The sequence below is a fragment of the Amyelois transitella genome, chromosome 27, assembly GCF_032362555.1.
Source record: "Amyelois transitella isolate CPQ chromosome 27, ilAmyTran1.1, whole genome shotgun sequence".
NCBI classification, from domain to species: Eukaryota; Metazoa; Arthropoda; class Insecta; order Lepidoptera; family Pyralidae; genus Amyelois; species Amyelois transitella.
In genome coordinates, this window is record NC_083530.1 from 3,583,742 (window position 1) to 3,605,286 (window position 21,545).

The window sequence follows — 21,545 nt, forward strand, 5'->3', positions numbered from 1 at the left end:
GTTCAAAACTTGTGTGACGAGACGAGATAGTTACTCAGCGGTACCATATTTTATAGTAAATACTGATTAAAATAAACATCCAAGAACAAAAAATAATATAAAAATCGTAAAAACCTAAAATAAATCTATCCGTTGCTGGGAATTGAACCTGGGCACTCCGACGCGAAAATTTATCGCCCTGACCACTATACCAAGAATAATGCGCCCGCGGCGCCATCTTGTAATAGGAAATTTATTTTGAGAGAATATAGAAGAAAAACTAATTTTCCCAAATTTTCCCTTAATGTCATACAAAAAGAAATTTATTAAGAAATAAGTAGTGCCCTTGTACTAAGTGCCTCCTAAGCCTTTAGTTCTAGTTTTACTTTCTTTCCTTTATCTCCATCAATATAAAACATAATGTAGTCATCTACATTGCCATATATACATTAAATTACTCATACCAATTCGAATCCTATTGTTACCAGTTAAGAGTTAAATATATAGAAACTCACATGCAACCTCCAGATTCTTGGTATTGGAACTACTGCCAACTATATTGTGTGCCTCGCATTTCACCGTCGCCTCGTTGTATCGCCGAGACACATTCGTGATTATCTGTAACAATAGGAAAATACGTTATTCTAACTGGATAGTATTATATTTTTATTTCTGATTAGCTGTGTTTATTCTTTGTAAGAATCGGATTTCTAAGGTCAAATGTGTTTCTTGAGAATTGGGTTACGGAGGAAATGATATATATCTTTCCCATGGGTGTCGTAAAAGGCAACTAAGGGAAAGGCTAATAAACTTGGCATTCTTCATGTAGACAATGGGCTTGCAACCTGGCAATATTTGAATCTCAATTCTATTAATAAGCCATGCAGCTGAACGAGGCATTTCGGTCTTGGCGAGACTTTTGCTTCTGTCTACCCAGTCAGGGATAAACAAAGTACATTAACACTTCTTACAAGACATATTTTTCGAAAGCAAAACAAACTAAGATCGAAAGTCGAAAGTAGAATAAATTATTCCAAGAATAGAGTTTGAGCAATAATAATAAATTCCTGCTGCAATATTTTCTAGACTAGCATCTTTTGCACACTATCGGAAACGGAAATAGTTCGAAAAATTTCTGAAGAAGCACGCTACAAACAAGATACAACTTTTAGATGACTCTCCGAAAATTCCAACTAATATAAATACAAAAGTAAATTTATTTGTACGCTACATTGTCTCTTCATGAGTTATCTTCGATACTAATCTTCTTTAAATTTTGCATATATATAATTCAGAGTCTGGAGAAGGACGTAGGATACATTTTCATCTCAATAAAAACAATATTGCCGGTGGGATTTGCGAAAAAACTTTTGTAAGTAGCACTACTTTGGTGGTGAATCTGCGGGTAAAAGCTATTTAAGCGTCCACATGTTAACGTTATTAATATTGAACAAAAAATTTCGAAAAAAAAAAGTTTTTTGTAATATACACCCTTAATAACTTTATAGCAGCAAAGGAATTACATAAGTTGTGTAAATTTCAGCCTTCTACCTATCACGGATTATAAAATATAGCCTGGTGTCTCAGACAGACAGCGGAGGCCCGTTTTTACCTAAAAAGGTACGGAACCCTAAATAAAAATCAAAAACAAACGAAACACCAAAGAATAATACCCCATACACAACAAAGAAGCCAACTCACTTAAAAATTTCAAAAGCAACTTTCCAACACTTACACGGGATTAATTTCAAAAGTAAAAATTTGCATCGGCCCTGTCCACGAAAAATTTACGCTGAGGGGAAGCTAAAATTTCTTGGCGCACAAACTCTGCAATATGCATTTTTCATTAGCCCAGCGTCATAAACTGAATGCACTCGAAATTCAACAAAGTATTCTGTCTGTGTACCATTGTTCTTTATTTCTGTAAACGCTCCTATTTTACGACCTTCGACTGCGCTGCTCTTTTCTAGCTAAGTGTTATTTAAACTCTATCTTCTTTTGGATTTTACTTCTATTTGTTCGGTAAATATGATTCACACGTCTTACAATTTGATTGATTTATCACATCCATTTATAGCACTACGGTCTTCTTCCTCCTGAATTTAATCCTAGTTACATCCTCACCTCTCAGGAGATGAGCCAGGAGTGCCTTCATAAATAAAGTGTCGTGTGATTCCCGGCACCAATTATACAAAATAGTACCACTCCCTCTCTTCCCCATGGATGTCGTTAAAGTCAACTTAGGAAAGTCAAAGCTTATAAACTTGGGATTCTTCTTTTAGGCGGTGGGCTAGCAACCTGTCAAAATTTGAATTTTAATTCGATCATCACGTCAAAAACATGGCCTATCAGCCTTTTCAAGATTGTTCAGTCTGTCAAACCTATAAGTATGTAATATGTAAAGCCGTGTCGTTCTCGGCACCAATACAAAAAAGAGGAAGGGATAGGCTGATAAAATTGCGATCCTTTTTTTAATCGACGGGCTAGCAACCAGTCACTATTTGGATCTCAATTCCATCATTAAGCCGAGCAGCTGAACGTGGCCATTCAGTCTTTTCGGGACTTTTGACTCTGTCTACCCCGTAAGGGGTATAGATATAGACGTGACTATATGTATGTATGTTATATCAAGTAAACACTAGGTGTAGAAGTGTAAATATTTATTAGACTTATTTATAGATATTGAAGTTCAAGTCTAGACTTACCAGCTCGTTGCCATCCTCGCCAATTAGCCTATCGTTGTTGACGTACCACTTGTAAGTAATGTTGCTAGGGTTAGCATTTGCTTGGCAACCTGAGAACAAGCATTATTTTTGTGATAAACATGTTTATTAGAAGCGTTTTAAGCAAAATAATTAAATAGATGATTTATAAAACGACAGGATGAGCATGAGTGTAGTTTTCATGTTGATTGGACTAGTAAATAATAAATAGGAAATAAAACTTATTTCCTACATATATACATAAAATCACGCCTTTTTCCCCAAAGGGGTAGGCAGATACTACATCTTTCCTCTTGCCACGATCTCTGCATACTTCTTCATTCGATTCGCTTTATCTATATTCATAACTCTCTACATGCAAGTTCGGCTGTTTCGGGTACTATTGCCTAGGACCTCTCCTTCTCTTTCCCAAGGATGTCGTAAAAGTGAACTAAGGGATATGCTTATAAACTTGGGATTCTTCTCTTTTATGCGGTCTGAATCTGAATTCGATGTTTTTTAAAATCTTTAGCTAAGGCTTTTTATTTCGTTCGGTATAATTTATTTGTCACCTCGTCTCGTAGTTGAATGTCTAAAATGCCCTAATACGAGTAATAAATGTGATGCACAGATTCAATGACCAGCGTGTCATTTCTGAGTTATCTACTATGTGTATAATTTGTTAACAGGCCTCTTGTAGCGAGGTTTACTATCATGAAGAACCTGACATTTAGTCAAATAAATGTATGAGTATGTTACAATGTCCCAAACTGGGTAACCTTCCTCTGCAAAGTTTGCGGTGACCAGGCGGGAGTAAAAACCTTACTCACCTAATCCTGTACCGAAGAGAGAACAAGAATTTAGATGGGGTCGTGTACCATATAACCGTTTGGCGGCAAGGCAGGAAGATCTTTCCACACGTACAACAAAGAAAATCCCTTGCTAATATTATAAATGCGAAAGTCTGTCTTTTTTTATGTCTGTCTGTCCGTTTCGCCTTCACAGCTTAACCACAGGACCGATTAGAATATAATCATAAAGTTAAAAACACGCGTTCTAATAAAGGATTCTTTTATTTTAAATACTAAAATGTGGGTTGAAAGTTTGTATGCAATTATTGTAAATGTACTACCCGTGCGAAGCCGGAGCGGGTCGCTGGTAAATAATAAAGTCACTTTACATACCTAACACTACCGTGTCGCCTTCTTGAATTATACGTCCACGTATTGCTGACTTAACAAACACCCTGACTTTTGGCGCGTATTGTACCTGGAACAAAATATATAATGCATAAAAACATATATAGTCATGTCTATACGAGTATCTCTTGCGGTGGACTTAACGAACACCCTGACTTTTGGCGCGTATTGTACCTGCAACAAAATATTTAATACATACATACATATCTTGTCTTGTCACGTCTTGCGGTGTAGACAGAGCCAATAGTATTGAAAAACTGAAAGGCCACGTTTAGCTGTAAAGCTAAATAATAGAATTGGGATTCTAATAGTAACAGTTTGCTAGCCCATCTCCTACAAGAAGAATCCCAAGTTTCCTTTCCTTCGCTTTTTACGACATCTATGTGAAATATATGGAGTGGTTCTATGATAAAATGCTGAGAACCACACGGCATACGATTATCTGTGTGTCTTTAAATGACAATGACTATCATTTGGTACCACGCTTTGGATGCCAATGTACAGGTGCATAGAAAAAACCTTGTCTGTGCTAGCTGCATAATCTCTACATAAATCTCATAAATCTTAACGTGCAAATTCTAAAAGTTAATCAAAAATTCAAAATGCAAAAAATTTAAAATTTCAAAATTCAAAAAATTCAAAATTTCAAAATCAAATATTTTTTTCAAATTCATCATGATTATTAACTTGAGTTTCTTTTATGAAGCATTGGGCTAGCAACCTTAATTAATTAAGCAATCTAGTTAAACCTACCATTCGAGAATTTTTGGGACCGTGAGCTCTGTCACCTCTTTGGGCGAAAATATGTGGTGCTCGCAGCTCTCTCTCTATCTCTCTGTTCCAAACCCAAAAATCTCGTCAATTCCCGTTCACGCGGGAATTTTGATTAATCCTCTCTTAGTGTACCCCTAGACTAAATACCAAATTTAAGTCTTCAGACTGGTACTGGTAATTTTTAATAATAAACATTAAAATTTAAAGTTTAAATAAACAAATAAATATAGTTATGTTTATTACGAGTAGATTAATGTATGTTCACATTTTAATGTATTTTGTAATTATTATTGACGATAAATGTACATTACTATATTTAATGCTCCTGTAAATAATATTGTAAAGGCACATAAATAAATAAAAGATAAATGTCTCAAACCATATATATATAGATTGTCTTAAAAGATTAAGAAACAAAGTCATTAAACTTTGTTGTCGAAAACAATTTCAGAATACTACGTAGAAATCTTCTCAAAGTATGGTGCAGAACGCCGCGAGGTAGAGGTCCGACCGAAAACAGGAATAAATTAAACTCCCCTACAGAGTAATAGCTTCTTAATATTCATAACATCTTTGCAAGGGAAAAAACCATAATCGCATTACAACACAATTAAGACGTGATCGACGTTTTAGAAAAAATATTTTGACAAAGGTGCAACCGGAAACACGCAAAAATGATATAACATATATCATCCTTGTTACTATGGGGAATAAAGAGACATACATACATACATTATAATCACGTCTATGTCCCTTGCGGGGTAGACAGAGCCAACAGTCTTGAAAAGACTACGTTCATAGGCCACGTTCAGCTTTTTGGTTTGACGATAGAATTGAGAATCAAATAGTGACAGATTGCTAGCCCATCACCTAAAAAAAATCTCAAGTTTGTGAGCCTATCCCTCAGTCGCCTTTTACGACATCCATTGGAAAGAGATGAAGTGGTCCTACTCTTTTTTGTATTGGTGCCAGGAACCACACGGCAAGGGTTTATACCCGAATGGAGGCTTTTATATTATGTCATATATATAGAAATTTACAAGGAAACGTAGAAGAAGACAAACGCTAGAACATAAACAGGACAATATTTTCAATTCATCCGCTAGTTCGCAGGTGTGACTAAAATGCAACTTTGCTATCGGAACAATCAGCGGCAGATTAGCGCCGCCGCGGAACAAAAGACGTCCAACTTTCGATACGTATTGGCACTGTTGTGTTTTTGTTTTGTCGTTCCCAATGAAAATTGTAAAAGAAATATTGAAAATTTTGAGCTGAAAATACTGGCAATTTTTTTTATTTTATTTTTTTTGTATCGATAATGAGTATTTTCGATTTCATTTGTTTGTGTGTCAGATAATGTTTTAATTGTTAAGATACTATTTTTCATTATCGACGACGTTTTTTTTCTAAAGATTAAACAAATATTTATTTACTAATTTATGTTCACAGAAAACATCGAGACTGATAAACACAAGAAATAAAATTACAAAGATTCTGCTTATTTCAAAAGAAATCTCTTCCAGCAGACCCGAGATAGGAAACATAATGGAAAGGGTGACAGGCGTGTACTACACTCACACAACTAATAATAGACATACATAAACAAATAAGTACATATATAAAATATAATAAAATACATATATAAATACAAAATAATAAACTTACATAAAATATGTACAATATATACCAAATTAGCAAGGCTTGGAAAGGTAATAATTTTTAATTAATTTTTTAAATTGGGACAGTGATTTAGAGTCACGTATCTCGGGAGGCAGTGAGTTCCACAATCTAACAGCATGGACAGAGATTTCTTTAGCTGCCTATGCCTTTACGAAATTTTATACGAGTATAAGGGTTTGGGCTTATTTTGTGTCAATAATAAATAAAAAGGTAGTCAATACAATTGTTAGCCTCGATTAGAAACTCCAATCTTTCCTTTTCCTGAAACCTTTTATCTTTAGGTAAAACTGTTTTTTGTAAGCCGTGTTAAAGCTTTTATGTATCATCAGGTTAAAGTCATATAATATATTGTAGTATATGTATGAAAAGAGTCATGAGTGTGGTGGAAGCGGGAGATGTCTGTAAGAATCGTAACAAGTGGAAATCCACAGTGTCTGCCTATCCATGTGGGAGACAGGCGTGTTGGTATGTATGTATGGTAAAGTTCACTTTAGTCAAACAATATTTTCAATTTGCATGTCTCACCCGAGTCTAGACGAAGCCATACAACGTCGGTATTAAACCGTATTTAGTAACAAAGCGATAAACCACTTTATACCCGTTGTATCTTCTTACATACATACATATAAACACGTCTATATCCTTTTGATGGGTAGACAGAGCCAACAGTATTAACAATACTAATAGGCCATGTTCAGCTGTTTGGCTTTGTGATTGAATTGAGATTCACCTCATCACCTAAAAGAAGTTCCCATGGATGACGAAAAGGCGACTAAGGGATAGGCTTATTCGCTTGGGATTTCTAGGAGGCTTATATATATTTGTTGCCTGAATAAGGTTACATTAAGCATGAGAAAATTTATACTAAAACGTCAATGAGCCGTGGAGCTAACCGCATGTGTCAAAAGGGAACAAATTTGATAAACCTCTTTGGACAATCCTTTTATTGTGTCGGCCAATTTAGTATTGGCGGAGATAAGGTTAGTGCGCGTGGAAATAGTTATACAATATTTAGTTACAATTTAAACTCAGGCAATCCCTAAATATATCGTGCCGTGTGGTTCCCCGGTACCAATAAAAAAAAGAATAGGACCACGTTTCTTTTCTTCCCCATGGATCTCGTAAAAGGAGACTAAAGGATAGGTTACGGCCTCTGTGGCGCAGCGGTAGTGCGCTTGTCTGTGTCACCGGAGGTCCCGGGTTCGAATCCCGGCCAGGGCATGATGAGAAACGAACTTTCTCTGATTGGCCTGGGTCTTGGATGTTTATCTATATACGTATTTATTATAAAATATAGTATCGTTGAGTTAGTATCTCGTAACACAAGTTTCAAACTTACTTCGAGGCTAACTCAATCTGTGTAATTTGTCCAGTATATAAAAAAAAAAAAAAGAAATTTCTTTCTTATAAACTTGGGATTCTCTTTTTAGGCGATGGGCTAGCATATGGATATGGATGTTTATTTATATCAGTTAGCCTATCAGTCTTTCAACACAGTTGGCTCTGTCTGCCCCGCAAGGGACATCTCAAGTTTATCAGCCTTTCCCTTAGTTGCCTTTTACGGCATCTATGGAAAAGAGATGGAGTGGTCCCATTCTTAAGTGCCGGTAACCACACGGCACGTACTTTCATGTACAATCTATACTCGTATAAAGCTGAAGAGTTTGTTTGAACACGCTAATCTCAGAAACTACATACATACATATGGTCACGTCTATATCCCTTGCGGGGTAGACAGAGCCAACAGTCTTGAAAAGACTGAATGGCCACGTTGATTTATTTGGCTTAATGATAGAATTGAGATTCAAATAGTGACAGGTCGCTAGCCCATCGCCTAGAAAAGAATCCCAAGTTTGTAAGCCTATCCCTTAGTCGCCTTTTGCGACATCCATGGGAAAGATGTCTGAATGGAGTGGTCCTATTCTTTTAGTACCTATTGGTGCCGGGAACCACACGGCACTCAGGAACTACTGGATTAAATTGAAAAATTATTATCGACGAAGGCTTTAAGCTATAGGTACCTATAACATCACACATCAACTATTAGGAGCGAAGAAATAATGGAGAATGTGAAAAAAAGGGGAAAATTATTCACCCTTGAGGCTTCAATGATGCCCAAAATAACTATTCCACGCGGACGGAGTCGAGGGCACAGCTAGTATTATTATATTTTTTCTTCGAGTATGTTTGTTCAATTTCTGTGCCAGAAACAGTGGTGTTATTTCAAACATTCGTTGACACACCATTCGCGCTGACTGGTAGAATCGTCGCAGAATTAGAACCTCTTATTTTCACTTTCCTGGTGCAAGCCGTGACCAAGCTAGCCTGACCTTTCGTGATCCGTCCTAACCTCGGATGAAGATAAGGGTGATTTACACGGAACCGACTGCAAACTAAAATAGATTATATATAGATGTGTAAGAGGATATATTTTAGTGATTTGATCTCAAATTAAATCAATCACTTCTGAATTTAATTTGTAGAGTACAAATTAAATTCAGAAGTGATTGATTTACTTTTTAAATCTTAATTATATCATGAATGCTTTTGCGAATGAATTATATTGCTCTTCCAGTTTTGCGACAAAACTACTGAACGGATAAATATCGCTTACTAAACGATACTTAGTTTTGTAAATGCTTGACAAAGATAAACATTCGCCACCCAAAACAATCAGAAAAAGTACATTTTGACACGTTTTTCAAAACCTTCCGTGGTTTGATCCTAGGATCTTTTCACTCAAACACAAGCGCACTACCATTGCCTCATATAGGCAGTCCAGAATTATATAGCTTATCTCCAGTGGAAATTTCTAGAAAAAAGTATTCTAAAATTCATATGATAATTCTTTCTTTTTTCATTGATAAATTCTTTCACAAGGCGATAATCATCTATCATAATTAATTTAAAAAATAAATACTTATATTTTTGCTCAAAATTATTACTAATTCAAAACCACGGATCGTTCACGGACCATATAAACCGCCCTTCAATTGTGATGTTAAAACCTGGAGCTCATATTACGCTGGCGGCACAGCGAGTCGAATTGGCGATTTTCCGACTCAACCCAAATTGCGGTGAGATTTTTTCCTGAACCATCTGTTTCTTTATTTCTTATATTGGTTCGGCTTATAGTAATTTATGTTCGGTTAACTTTGTATTATATAAATTTATTGTATTTGACAAAGTATTGATCAAATCGGCGACGTTTTGACGAAAAGTCAGGTAATTTAGAGCCACGAGCTTGCATTAAGCGACTGATGAATGTACATTAAGCGCCTACGTATGCACATTGAGTAAAGTGGAATGATAAAGTTACATAGGTACTTTTTTTCATTCCCCAGGAAATTGGCATGGTATTATGTGTATTTTGCTGTATTTTTATATCATTATGTGACTTATAACGATTGAAAGACGAGCGAGTTACGCAGTGGTTAAGTTCTTGGATCGTCAGATCTGGATTTGGTTTATTTCAAACTTTTTCCACTTTTTCCACTCAGGTTTCAGTCCCGGGTCACTGATTAAGTGATGTTTTTTGGATGTTCGATAAAATACATCATAAATTTCTATCCAGCAACATCAAGAAGAACCTACGCAATAATTTTTGAGTCGGATCAGATACAACGCACAACTGAAAATTTCTACGCATTAACGTAACAAAATAATGTGTGTATAATGTTATAAAAACAATATAATTCTGATATTTCCTGCAGAATCACGTCCACTCGTAGCGGGCTATTAGTATTCCAGAAACGTTTGCAAATAATATCGTCCTCGTAAAAGAAACTCCATTGACCGATCGCTTCCCCCGGGATTACTCGAGGAAAAATCCTAAAGTAATAAAGAATAAGCACATATTTATCATGATATCGCTAAAGAAGGATATCTCTGAGAAATTAATTTAATTTATTATTCCATTTTGGTCTCTGTGGGTGGATAAATATTGCTTGCAATTTCTCTTTAGAAAGATTTCTTGGTAATCAGTATAGGTATTTTTACTAAAGGATTTTTTTAAAAAGCGTATTTTTGATCGAGGTGTTAAAAACCTGATTTAATTCATTCCGGGATCGTGATCAAAAGGCCGCCCACCCCGGGCTCTCTTCAGAAAGATGAGGATGAATCGGACGAAACTAACGTCAGGAGGAAGAAGATTTAACATAAGCATCTAAACTATTCTATTTTAAACCTAATAATTCAAATCAACTTTGTAAATCTTCTAAAATTGTAGCACTTAATATCTTAATACTAAAATTATGCAAACTGTGAGAACTTTACCGATAAAGTCTTAAATAAATGCGGGCTTAATCGCCGTTACAAATTTTCTCATTTTTGGGATCCCCAATTTTGGAAACAAAGTGGTAGTCAAAACTTTGAAAATACATGGCGAAGGGTTTATGGTATATTCCCTCTGTGAGTTTAATTTTGTCCCCAGTATCAGCATTGGTGAAAATTCACACTTTTGTGGCTTTATTTAAAACGGAGATCGTAGATCTAGCAATTACTTATATTTTTTGCCATTTTAATTAATATCTAGGGAGTTGGTTCAATATCTTATTAAGATTATTGTGATGAATGTGAGCTAATCAATCTAAAATTAGAAGAGTAGATGCTAGAATTCTATTCTTATTCTAACTACCTACAATTGGGACTAAGGTAGCGGTGACAAATGAAACATAACAATGACAGTTAATGGAACGTAAAATTGGATTAGAAGAATTTATTGAATTTAAACTGGCTGAGATTAAAGTCAAGTTTGCGTTGATAGAAGATTCTCATGTTTGGAAATAAAGATGGCGAGTTTTATAGGTTTTCAAAATCTGTAACTACTATGTCTATTCCATTCTTTCATACTTTAACTCAGATTTTCAACATGTAAAACGTTTATTTATATTTTTCCAACAATTGAAAATTCAATCGAGGCTTTATCAAATAATTTTACTAATATTATAAATGCGAAAGTTTGTGAGTATGTCAGTATGGATGGATGTTTGAAATTTGGTATGTAGGTAGTTTAAGATCCAGAGTAACATATAGATAGATAGATAGACTCTTTATTGCACCGTAAGAAAAAGAAAAACAGAAAATATATATAGGCTACTTTTTATCCCGGAGTTTCCATGAGATTGATTCCACGCGGACGAAGTCGCCGGCGGTCTCTAGTAAAATATGAAGGAAGTAGTAGGCTATTACAAATATCAAATGATAGGACAAACTGCACCCGTAACATAGCACGCGCGACCTTTTTAATCGCGCGAAAAACTATCGCTGTCTCGTTTCACGTCATACTAAAAAGCGAAACGGCAAGAGCTTTCCGTGCGACAAAAAACGCGTCATGCTTCAGGGACTGGCCGCTATAAAAAGAGTTGGATAACAAAGCAAAGTAGAAGGTATAAAAGTACCTGAATCTTAATCGTAGCAGATCTGTACGCCCTGTCTGCAGTGTTCTGTGCTTGACAGGTCAATGTTTGGTTATGATGATGCCTTTGGAGACGCAGGTGAAGAATGGATCTGAAACAAGAGTATAATTTTTTTGGAGTAATATCATTTTTCTCCTATTGTAGTAATATCGGCTTTATTCCAGGTGAAAATGTTCACCAATTCACCAATCTGAAGAAGAGTCCGGGGGAGTCCTTTGACCATGGAACCTTCAATTTTTTCGCATATCTTTAGTTTTTACCGGGATGAAAGGTACCCTATGTCATTCTCCAGACTCTTTATTACAAATACACGAAATTTCATGAAGTTCGATTCAGTAAATAACACGTGAAAAGGTAACAAACAAACAAACAACCTTATTGTCGCATTTATAATATTAGACGAGATTAATTATTAAAACTAGCTTTTACTCGCAGCTGCGCCCGCGTAAATTTAGCTCCATTTACAAATAGCGACGAATTTAACGCCATCTACAAAAAAGGGACAAAATCATCACCTCCTTTTTAAACCAACGGAACAAACGCTATCTACAAAAAGCGACAAAAACTCCACCTACAAAAGAATACAGGTTTTTCGCAAATCTCACGGGAAGTATAGTTTGAACCAGGATAAAAGGTACCCCATGTCCTTCTTCAGACGTAATAAATTATAAATACGCAAAATTTCAAGAAGATCAGTTCAGTAGATAAGCCCTGACGAGGTTACAAACAAACCAACGAACAAATAAAGTTATTTTCGCATTTATTATAATTAGTTGGGATAGAGCCATTTCAAGCATCTTTGCGAACTATCGACTGTTTATAACAGCCGAGGTGTCGCTAATTGTCAAACTTCATAAATATTAATAGTTGAACATTGGAGGTGAATTTAAATTTCAATTAAGGTGCGCTGCGCTCAACTGAGCAGTTTTGCTCTATTTGTGTTGTTTTAAAAACAAATTTATTAAGTAGCAATAGTACTTTAAAGGAGAGAAGAAAAATAATAAGCTTATTTATTGTATTCGTGTGGATGAAGCGAAGGAAGTATGCAGAGATCGTGGCAAGTGGAAAGATGTAGTCTCTGCCTACCCCTCCGGGCAAAACGCGTGATTTTATGCATGTATATGATTGTAATCTCCTTGAATATAGATAGATATACTGGCTTTTACCCGCGACTTCGAAAGCGTGACTTTAGCGCCATCTGCATAAAAGTGACAAAATAAGTATCGCCTACACAAAGCGACAAATTTAGCGTCACTTACAAAAGATACAGATGTTTGGCAAAGCCTACTGGAATTATAATTTTTACCCTATATCCTTCTCCAGATTCTTCAAGAAAGTTGATTCAGTAGGAAACTCGTGAAGAGATATATATAATAAATAAATTTACTTTCTTATTTATAATATTATATTATTCGAGATTGGGATTAGTTGAGATAAATATATACAGATTATATAAACAGATAAATATCCATCAATCAAGGGCGATACTTGTGAATTTGTTTTTTTCTTTTAGATGATAGTACAGCCACCTGTAACCGGTTCTCTATCGATTAGCATAAATTTTTTTTGTCATAATTTTACATGGCATACCTTTGTTTAGCCTAATAATTGTTACGCATAATATTATTTGGCATAACTTTTTAGGCATATTTCTTTAAGCATACCAACTATTAGCATAAACTAACCTAAGAAGTACTCGCCTTATAGCGCATTACGCTACATCTGCTCAGTATGCCAAAACCAATTATAACCTCTTTTAAGCACTATTAGCGCTGACTTCTGAAGAAGTTCTCTACTTCCTAAGGTATAATCCCCAAAAAATCAAGAAATATAATCGTTGATGACATACCTAGCTGTGAATCTCTTTGCATCCGACATCGGCTCAACCGTGTATGTGACTCCTTGAGTGATGACCCCACCTTCATAATCCACCCAGGTTATCTGTGAACAATTTTTTAATTAATAATCACTGTTAATTTAATATGTATGGCAAAGTTTTTCCCAAAAAATTTGACTTCATTTATTGTATTGCATGGCTTCGTCGTAATACGCCACAAAATAAAAAAGCAATAAAGAGATTTGAATTGAATAAAGCAAAGAAACCGTTAAGCCATACAGCTGAACGCAGCTTTTCATTCAATATCAAGACTTTTGGCTTTGTCTCAAGCAATCCCTTGCTTTCAGACGTAATTAAATGTATTCCAAAATTGACAATTTGTTTTAAGCAGACCTAGAATTTTGACTTCACAACTGCAACCTTGTTCTTACCTCGGCAGCAGGCTTTCCACCAACAGACACACACTCAATATCCACTTCCATTTCTTCTAATGTGTTCAGGACAGAACCCTGGAGAATTTTAGGAGGTTCTGGCGGCATCAGAACTATCAGCCGGGCGTATCTTGAGCGGATCGCTGGTTCGCCTGTCGGCAATAGTTTAGAGTTTGTCATTAATTGTAATCATCAAAATTGTGATATACAGTGCCGTGTGGCTCCCGGCACCAATACAAAAAAGAATAGGACCACTCTATCTCTTTCCCATGGATATGGTAAAAGACGACTAAGGGATAGGCTTACAAACTTGGAATTCTTTTTTTAGGCGATGGGCTAGCAACCTGACACTAGTTGAATCTCATTTCTATCGTTAAGCCAAATAGCTGAACGTGGCCATTCAGTCTTTTCAAGACTGTTGGCTCTGTCTACCCCGCAAGGGATATAGACGTGACCATATGTGTATGTGTATGTGTAAAATTGTGATGAAGAAGTAAGACAATCAATTATATCAGGTCTTCTAAGAAGACGATCTTCTTTTCCCGTCATTCTCTTCTTCTCCTTTACCGTAGCCTTTACCCGTCTACTCTCCTAATATGAATGACATTGTCTTCTTATTCTATCTTGGGTCGTCTCAAATGGTAACTGGGCATCTTTTTAATTCTGATTTATCGATATGAGTTGGGGTTCATTCTCTGGGCTGTTCATTCATAGAAGCGAAGGGCTAGCAACCTGACACTATCTTGATCTTAATTCCATCATTAAGCCATGCAGCTAAACGTGGCCTTTCAGTCTTATCGAAACTGTTGGCTCTGTCTACCCTGAATAGGGATAAATACAAGATTATTTGCATATATGTGTAGCAACTCATTGTATAATACATAAATACGTAAGCCTAAAGAAATATACATACATACGGTCACGTCTATATCCCTTGTAGGGTAGACTAAGCCATCAGTCTTAAAAAGACTGATAGACCACGTTCAGCTTTTTTGCTTAATGATAGAATTGAGATCCAAATAGTGACAGATTGCTAGCCCATCGCCTCGATGAGTGAACAGCCCAAAGAACGAACCTTAATCGCGTCATCGACATCAATGGGAAAGACATGGAGTGGTCCTATTCTTTTTTGTACCGGTGCCGGGAACCACACGGCACCTAAAGAAACGCCGAGTACATCAGACTCGTCATTTTCGCACGCTAGTAGAGACAAGTGAAAGTCGTTGAATAGCTTGTTAGCAGCCAATACGGCCGGAAGATAAAGTTGGAAACATCTTCAATTGAATCACTGAGCGATGCACACAGCAATTAGTATGCAGCGAGCTCAGCCAGTTATCAAACTGTTTGGAACTAACGCGTTTAAGACAACTGTATAACATTTGTATTCAGGTTGTGAACAGTTCTTGGAAATGAGGATGTTGATAAAACTATATTTTCAATTCATGAGCTTTTTGGTATTGAAACCGGGAAAATGACTTTGCTTAACTGAAATCATCCTAGTAATAACTCTGTCTGTCTGTATGTAACGCTTTTACGCCTAAACCAATTTTTTTTTAAAAAGCATTAAAAGAGGATGTGAAACATTGTCAGTGAATTTTTATGGAAAACGAAGTCGCCGGCAAAACTTAATTGTTGAATAAGTCAAAGTGTGTACAATAAACATAAGGAGGAATAGATAAACATAGGTAAGATGCGATCTCACTACCCAATAAAAGCAAATGCTACTTAAAACTCAATTTCCAACTGTCCAAAAAATTTGTCCGAATAATACTAAACTCTACTTAACACTCTCGCTAAATGAAAGGCTTTTAAGTTAAATTCATACAAGCACAGTATCACATAGTTTTGCGGTGAAATGGTAACAAATAATTATTGTATTCTCGACCGCAATCAACGCTTAAATGCTTTTGAATTTCGAATATTTCGATATCATAATAAAGCTATTTAGAACAACGGTTTAACTAACGTTTGATTTATTTTTTGAATGGCTGCATTAAAAAGTTGTTTTATTTTCAGTTGCTTTTTAAAAGAAACTAATCTTTAATATAGACTTTGATTAGTTTCATTTGGGACCCACTTCAACATATTTGTGTTACAGACGGTTAATTGCAATAGCGTCAAAAGTATTGTTTATTAGACTAACTCCTATTGGGTCACTGAATAACATGTTAAACGTATAATCACTCATCTATTTGTCCAGGGAGTCAAAACTACGAACATGGACCACGCTAAACAAATAACACTACCATCCCGTTGTTTGAGAGCTTCAGAATCTAAATCTACCACATAGGTTTCATTATAATTCAGAAAGTCGTTAACCCACCAACCACAACTAAATACCCAAATGTGGAACTATAAAATAACTCAATTTAAAGGCTGTGTCGAAGCAAAACTGCTCTCGGTCATATTTAAAAGTTCTAACCACGGTACCAACTTTGTAGGTGGTTTAACTTTTGTCTTGACACATTGGACGAGTGGGCGAGTGAAGTTGGTAAGTCGGAGGTACAGTAAACTAATGTAACAGTATCATTTAATTCGCAAGTCATAAGTTATGAAGTGTCATTGTCGCATAATGCAAATTCCACGTACACAGTTCTATTTCCAGGAACAAAAGTATCCTGCGTCCTTCTCGGAACCTTATCATTGTCAAGATATGTTTGCCAAATTTTATGAAGATTTATCGAGAAGATAAAGTGTGAGGATCGGACTCACAAACGAACAAAGGGAGCTTATTCTGATAAACATTTTCAAGGCCCAGAACCTACCAAAAAATTTTTGTGCGTTGCGGAGGTCAGCTGTTAGTCGTTTTGTGTAAAAACCTGTATTAACAAATCTAGGATCATTCTCACAGGTGGGCTCAGACTCTTGTTCAGTGAAATGAGGACTGCAATCAGAGTCCAGGCAAGGAGGATGATGTAAAAGATCAACCAACTTTGTCCCTGTTAACTGGATAAAATGGTTTTTTTTTAATACCCCAGGGTTATAGTAAAGGGTGAAAGATGTAGTGTGCCTAACTGAGATAAAACAGGAGTAGCATAATAATGTAACAGTAATTGCAATACTGATCAATTTGAGCCGAAAATATTTTTTTTGTATATATGTTTGAAACGCGATGACTTTCGAACCGTTGAAATATATGAAGGATCTGTCAGTAGAATTAAAAGTTTGTAGGGCATCAGAATCAGTTAAGTAGTTTTTGTAATAATTATCTTAATTTAAAAAAAAATATTTAAAGGTTCGCGAGGTCCAAGTCCGGGGGAACGACTAGTAGGTACTTCTTTTTCTTACGAGTATTACTTAGTTCAAATCGCACAGTGTGAAACGTACTTTACAGTTCAACTTTTAATGTTATGTACGAGGTTCTGATTTATCCTAATAGTTTCCGAGTTAAATGGTTTTTGGGTTTTTCACAGCTCGCACGGTAGTTTTCCAATTGTTAGGTTTAGTTCATAACTCACATTTACACCTATTTCAAGTAGATTTATAGGATAAAGTTATTCTCTACCTATATTCATTAGAAACATTAGTTGTTTTAGTTCAATAAAATCTATGGATATTTTAACGCGTTTTTCTCGGAAAGGTAGGCAGAGACTACAACTGTATTCTTGCCACGATCCCGGCATACTTACCTATATTATTTATTATTAATTAATAAAAAACCGGAGACGTACGTTTTTTCCCGATTCAAATGAATGTTCCGGGAAGTATTAACCAAAATCATTTGTTTGTTTGTAATATCTTTATTGAACAGAAATTTACACACTTACAAGATATAGTACATAGTTATAAAAGGACTTATTCCATGAGGGGATCTCTTCCAGTCAACTGGCAAACAATAAAGGAACTAGTTAATTAAGTAAAAAAAAATCAGCAAGTGACTGTGTTATTAGCAGTAATATAATAATAAATAATATGTCTATATTTACTATATGTTTTATCTTCTACCTCTCTAAAAAGTATTAAAGATTTGTCAAGTGAAGAATGATATAGGCCTTTTCAAAGTTCATTTATTTCCCCGATATAATACCTAATTTTAAACCAGAATTTGGTACAAAGCATAATCGACTGAGACATATTACTCTTTTTCAGCGCACGCAGCACATTCACCGTGTATTTCCATCTTAAGGGAATTGTCTGAATTTGTTATGCTTGAATACACATTCGCGCTGAGACTTGCAAAGGGCGACATTTTGAATCGTCACATCTCATATGATTTGTAAGAGTAATTTTGCAACAATAATAGATATGATGAGTGGTTTTTGTTATGGTGTTTATTCATTTAGTTTTATAGTTAACTTATAGGTAAAATAATCGCATCAATGAACATAAAGCTGCCTGAGATACAACGAAGTACGTAACACATTATTTGGGCGAGTCCAAAACGCCTTTTGCAAAACGTTCTTTAGCGTGACGTCACGCCTGAGAATATTTTACACATACTTACTTTTTAATCTTAATTGATTGATAGCTACCTAAAATATTGCGTTTATGGATATGATGTCTAATTAAAAGTTGCTCATTATTTTTTTATTCATAGATGTTTAAAATTAATTTTGAATTTTGGAAATGGACTTTCTCATCGTCTTTTGAATGAATATAAAACATTGAGGCGTTAAAATTAAAACTGGAAATTCTCGTGAAATATTAAATTAGGTTTATTATATTAGGACTTACATGAAGAGAGTAATGAATGTGGATGAAGCGAAGGAAGTATGCAAAGATCGTGGCAAGTGGAACGATATACCTAGTCTCTGCCTACCCCTCCGGGAAAGAGGTGTGATTTTATGTATGCATGTTATTAAGTAATTTATATTATTTGAAGACCTTGTCGCCATCACTTTTATGCGTGTAAATCATAATGGGATATGAGAACAGGTACTTTACTTTAATTTTGCCCTAAAACCAGACTTATCAGAACCATTCTCACACATTTCTACAAAAATAAAATAGTATTCGCTTAGACTTGGGAGAGATGTGTATGGAAAAATATCACTTTTACAAGAAAAATCCAGCAGTCTCAAAAAGCCTGAAAGACCACGTTTACTGAATGGCTTATTGGTTAACTTGAGATTCAAAAGGTGACAGGTTTCTAGTTAAAAGAAGAATCCCAAGTTTAAGAACCATTCATCTATTGATTTATAGGCAAACGCTAGCACTAGATGAATGGGCTTATTCCCAAAGTCGACATTCACTGAAAAGAGATGGAGTGTTCCCATTCTAATTAAATCTTATAAAAGCTACATATATTTATCACACACAAACAGTCGTTTAATTAAAAGCTTTTCAAATACGCTCATATTATACAAAGTTCAAAGTTAAAATATTTACTTGGAGACATTCAACGGTAGAACAGTTTTGTTTGTTCATATGAGATTTGAACTTCGCTAAAACGATCCGCTGAAGTATTTAAGGTAATAATGTCGACTGGTTTTAAATAACTTAATGGACTCTCGTCGTAGTGTACTCACGGTTGTATTCTTAAAACACATAAATACATAAATAATATCGTCTATATCCCTTACGGGGTAGACAGAGGCAACAGTATCAAATAATGAAAGGTCCCGTTCAGATGTATGGTTTAACAACAAAATTGAGATTCGAATAGTGACAGGTTGCTAGCCCATTCCTTAAAAGAGTCCCAAGTTTATTAGCCTATCCTTTAATCGCCTTTTACGACATTGCACCACCACGGCACCACGCGGCATTGATTGGTACGAGTAAAGGGCTGCGGTAGGTTTTGAAACTATACTTTTTTCCGATATATAAACAGCGATAGTTTATCGCGCGATGAAAACAGCACCGCGCGTGCTATGGGCTGGAGTGAACACCTTGTTGAAAAACAATAATTTATATACACACATACATACATATGGTCACGTCTATATCCCTTGCGGGGTAAACAGAGCCAACAGGCTTGAAAAGACTGAAGGGCCACTTTCAGCTATTTGGTTTAACGATAGAATTGAGATTCAACAAATGACAGATTGCTAGCACATCGCCTAAAAAAAATCCCAAGTTTGTAAGCCTATCCCATAGTCGCCTCTTACGACATCCATGGGAAAGAGATGGAGAGGTCCTATTCATTTTTGTATTGGTGCCGGGAACCACACGGTTTACAAAATAATTTATATTCACATAACAAACAAGAGAAGCACCTCTTACTGACAGAGGACCAACATGCAGATAGTTGGCGCAAATGACACAACTTTTGTGAGCAACGTCGGCGTTCGAATTTACTACTTCGCTTGGCCCAAATAATAAGTTTTAGCGATATAAAATATATTTTATTTAAATTTGGAAACTTGTGTTTATTATATTTATATTCTTGGTCTTATTATTTTATATTATTTATATTTTTGTACCATGTGGTTCCCGGCTGCCGTGTGGTTCCCGGCACCGGTACAAAAAAGAATAGGACCACTCCATCTCTTTCCTATGGATGTCGTAAAAGGCGACTAAGGGATATGCTTACAAACTTGGGGTTCTTTTTTTAGGCGATGGGCTAGCAACCTATCACTATTTGAATCTCAATTCTATCACTAAGCCAAATAGCTGAGCTTGGCCTATCAGTCTTTTCAAGACTGTTGGATCTATCTACCCCACAAGGGATATAGATGTGACCGTATGTATGTATATATTCTTGGTTCTTCCCGCTGTTGAAGAAATGAAACGAGAAAGAAGCGTACTCCACCCATAATTCTGCTCTTATGACCGGTAGGTTTTTTATAACCATGGGTGGTGGTGTAAATGTTCCACTGGTGAGGAAAAGCCAAGCCTTTTGTGTTATAAGCTCCAATAATATAATTAACTAAGTGATGGGCTAGCAACCTGTCACTATTTGAATCTCAATTCTATCATTAAGCCAAATAGCTGAGTGTGGCCTATCAATCTTTTCAAGACTGTTGGCTCTATCTACCCACAAGGGATATAGACGTGACCATATGTATGTATGTATGGTTCTTGGTTCATTTCGCCGTTGGAGAAATGAACCGACAAAGAAACATACTCCACCCATGATTCAGCTGTTATGACCGGTAGGTTTTTATAACCATGGGTGGTGGTGTAAATGTTCCACTGGTGAGGAAAAGCCAAGCCTTTTGTCTTAACTCTAGTAATCTAAATTACTAAACGAGGGACTAGCAATCTGTCACTATTTCAATCTCAATTCTCTCATAAAGCCAAACAGCTGAGCGTGGACTCTCATTTTCTTAAAGGGTCGGTCTACTCTGCAAGGGTGATGTGACAATATGAATAAATGAATGAATGAACTAAGCAAAACAAAATTCGTTTGAGCGTTTAAGAACTGAGAAAATAACATCTATCTTATTACTATGGCATTTTATACAGCTTATTTTTTTCTTTTTCCTCGCTTTATCCGCGAAGGAAGTTATTTTTATAAATAAGGATCATGCAATTTATGGAAATCTAAGTGCAGTTAAGTTTAATATTGATTCTCGGACAGAGGTGTGTAAAATAAAACTAAGTTCAATAACATTAGCGTGTCGCGAAAAAAAGTCTATCCATCT

At 35.7% G+C, this 21,545-nt stretch overlaps 1 protein-coding gene across 1 annotated transcript in view; it reads right to left on the reverse strand.

Annotated features, from left to right (window-relative positions):
- Positions 1 to 21,545, reverse strand: part of LOC106140423 (irregular chiasm C-roughest protein) — a 49,182-nt gene that overhangs the window by 13,645 nt on the left and 13,992 nt on the right. The window contains exons 4-9 of the mRNA XM_060952051.1: positions 14,020 to 14,171; positions 13,601 to 13,692; positions 11,734 to 11,842; positions 3,866 to 3,950; positions 2,685 to 2,773; positions 495 to 597 (exon numbers count right to left, since the gene is read on the reverse strand). Coding sequence (XP_060808034.1) covers positions 495 to 597; positions 2,685 to 2,773; positions 3,866 to 3,950; positions 11,734 to 11,842; positions 13,601 to 13,692; positions 14,020 to 14,171 — 630 coding nt within the window. The remainder of the gene's footprint in view (positions 1 to 494; positions 598 to 2,684; positions 2,774 to 3,865; positions 3,951 to 11,733; positions 11,843 to 13,600; positions 13,693 to 14,019; positions 14,172 to 21,545) is intronic.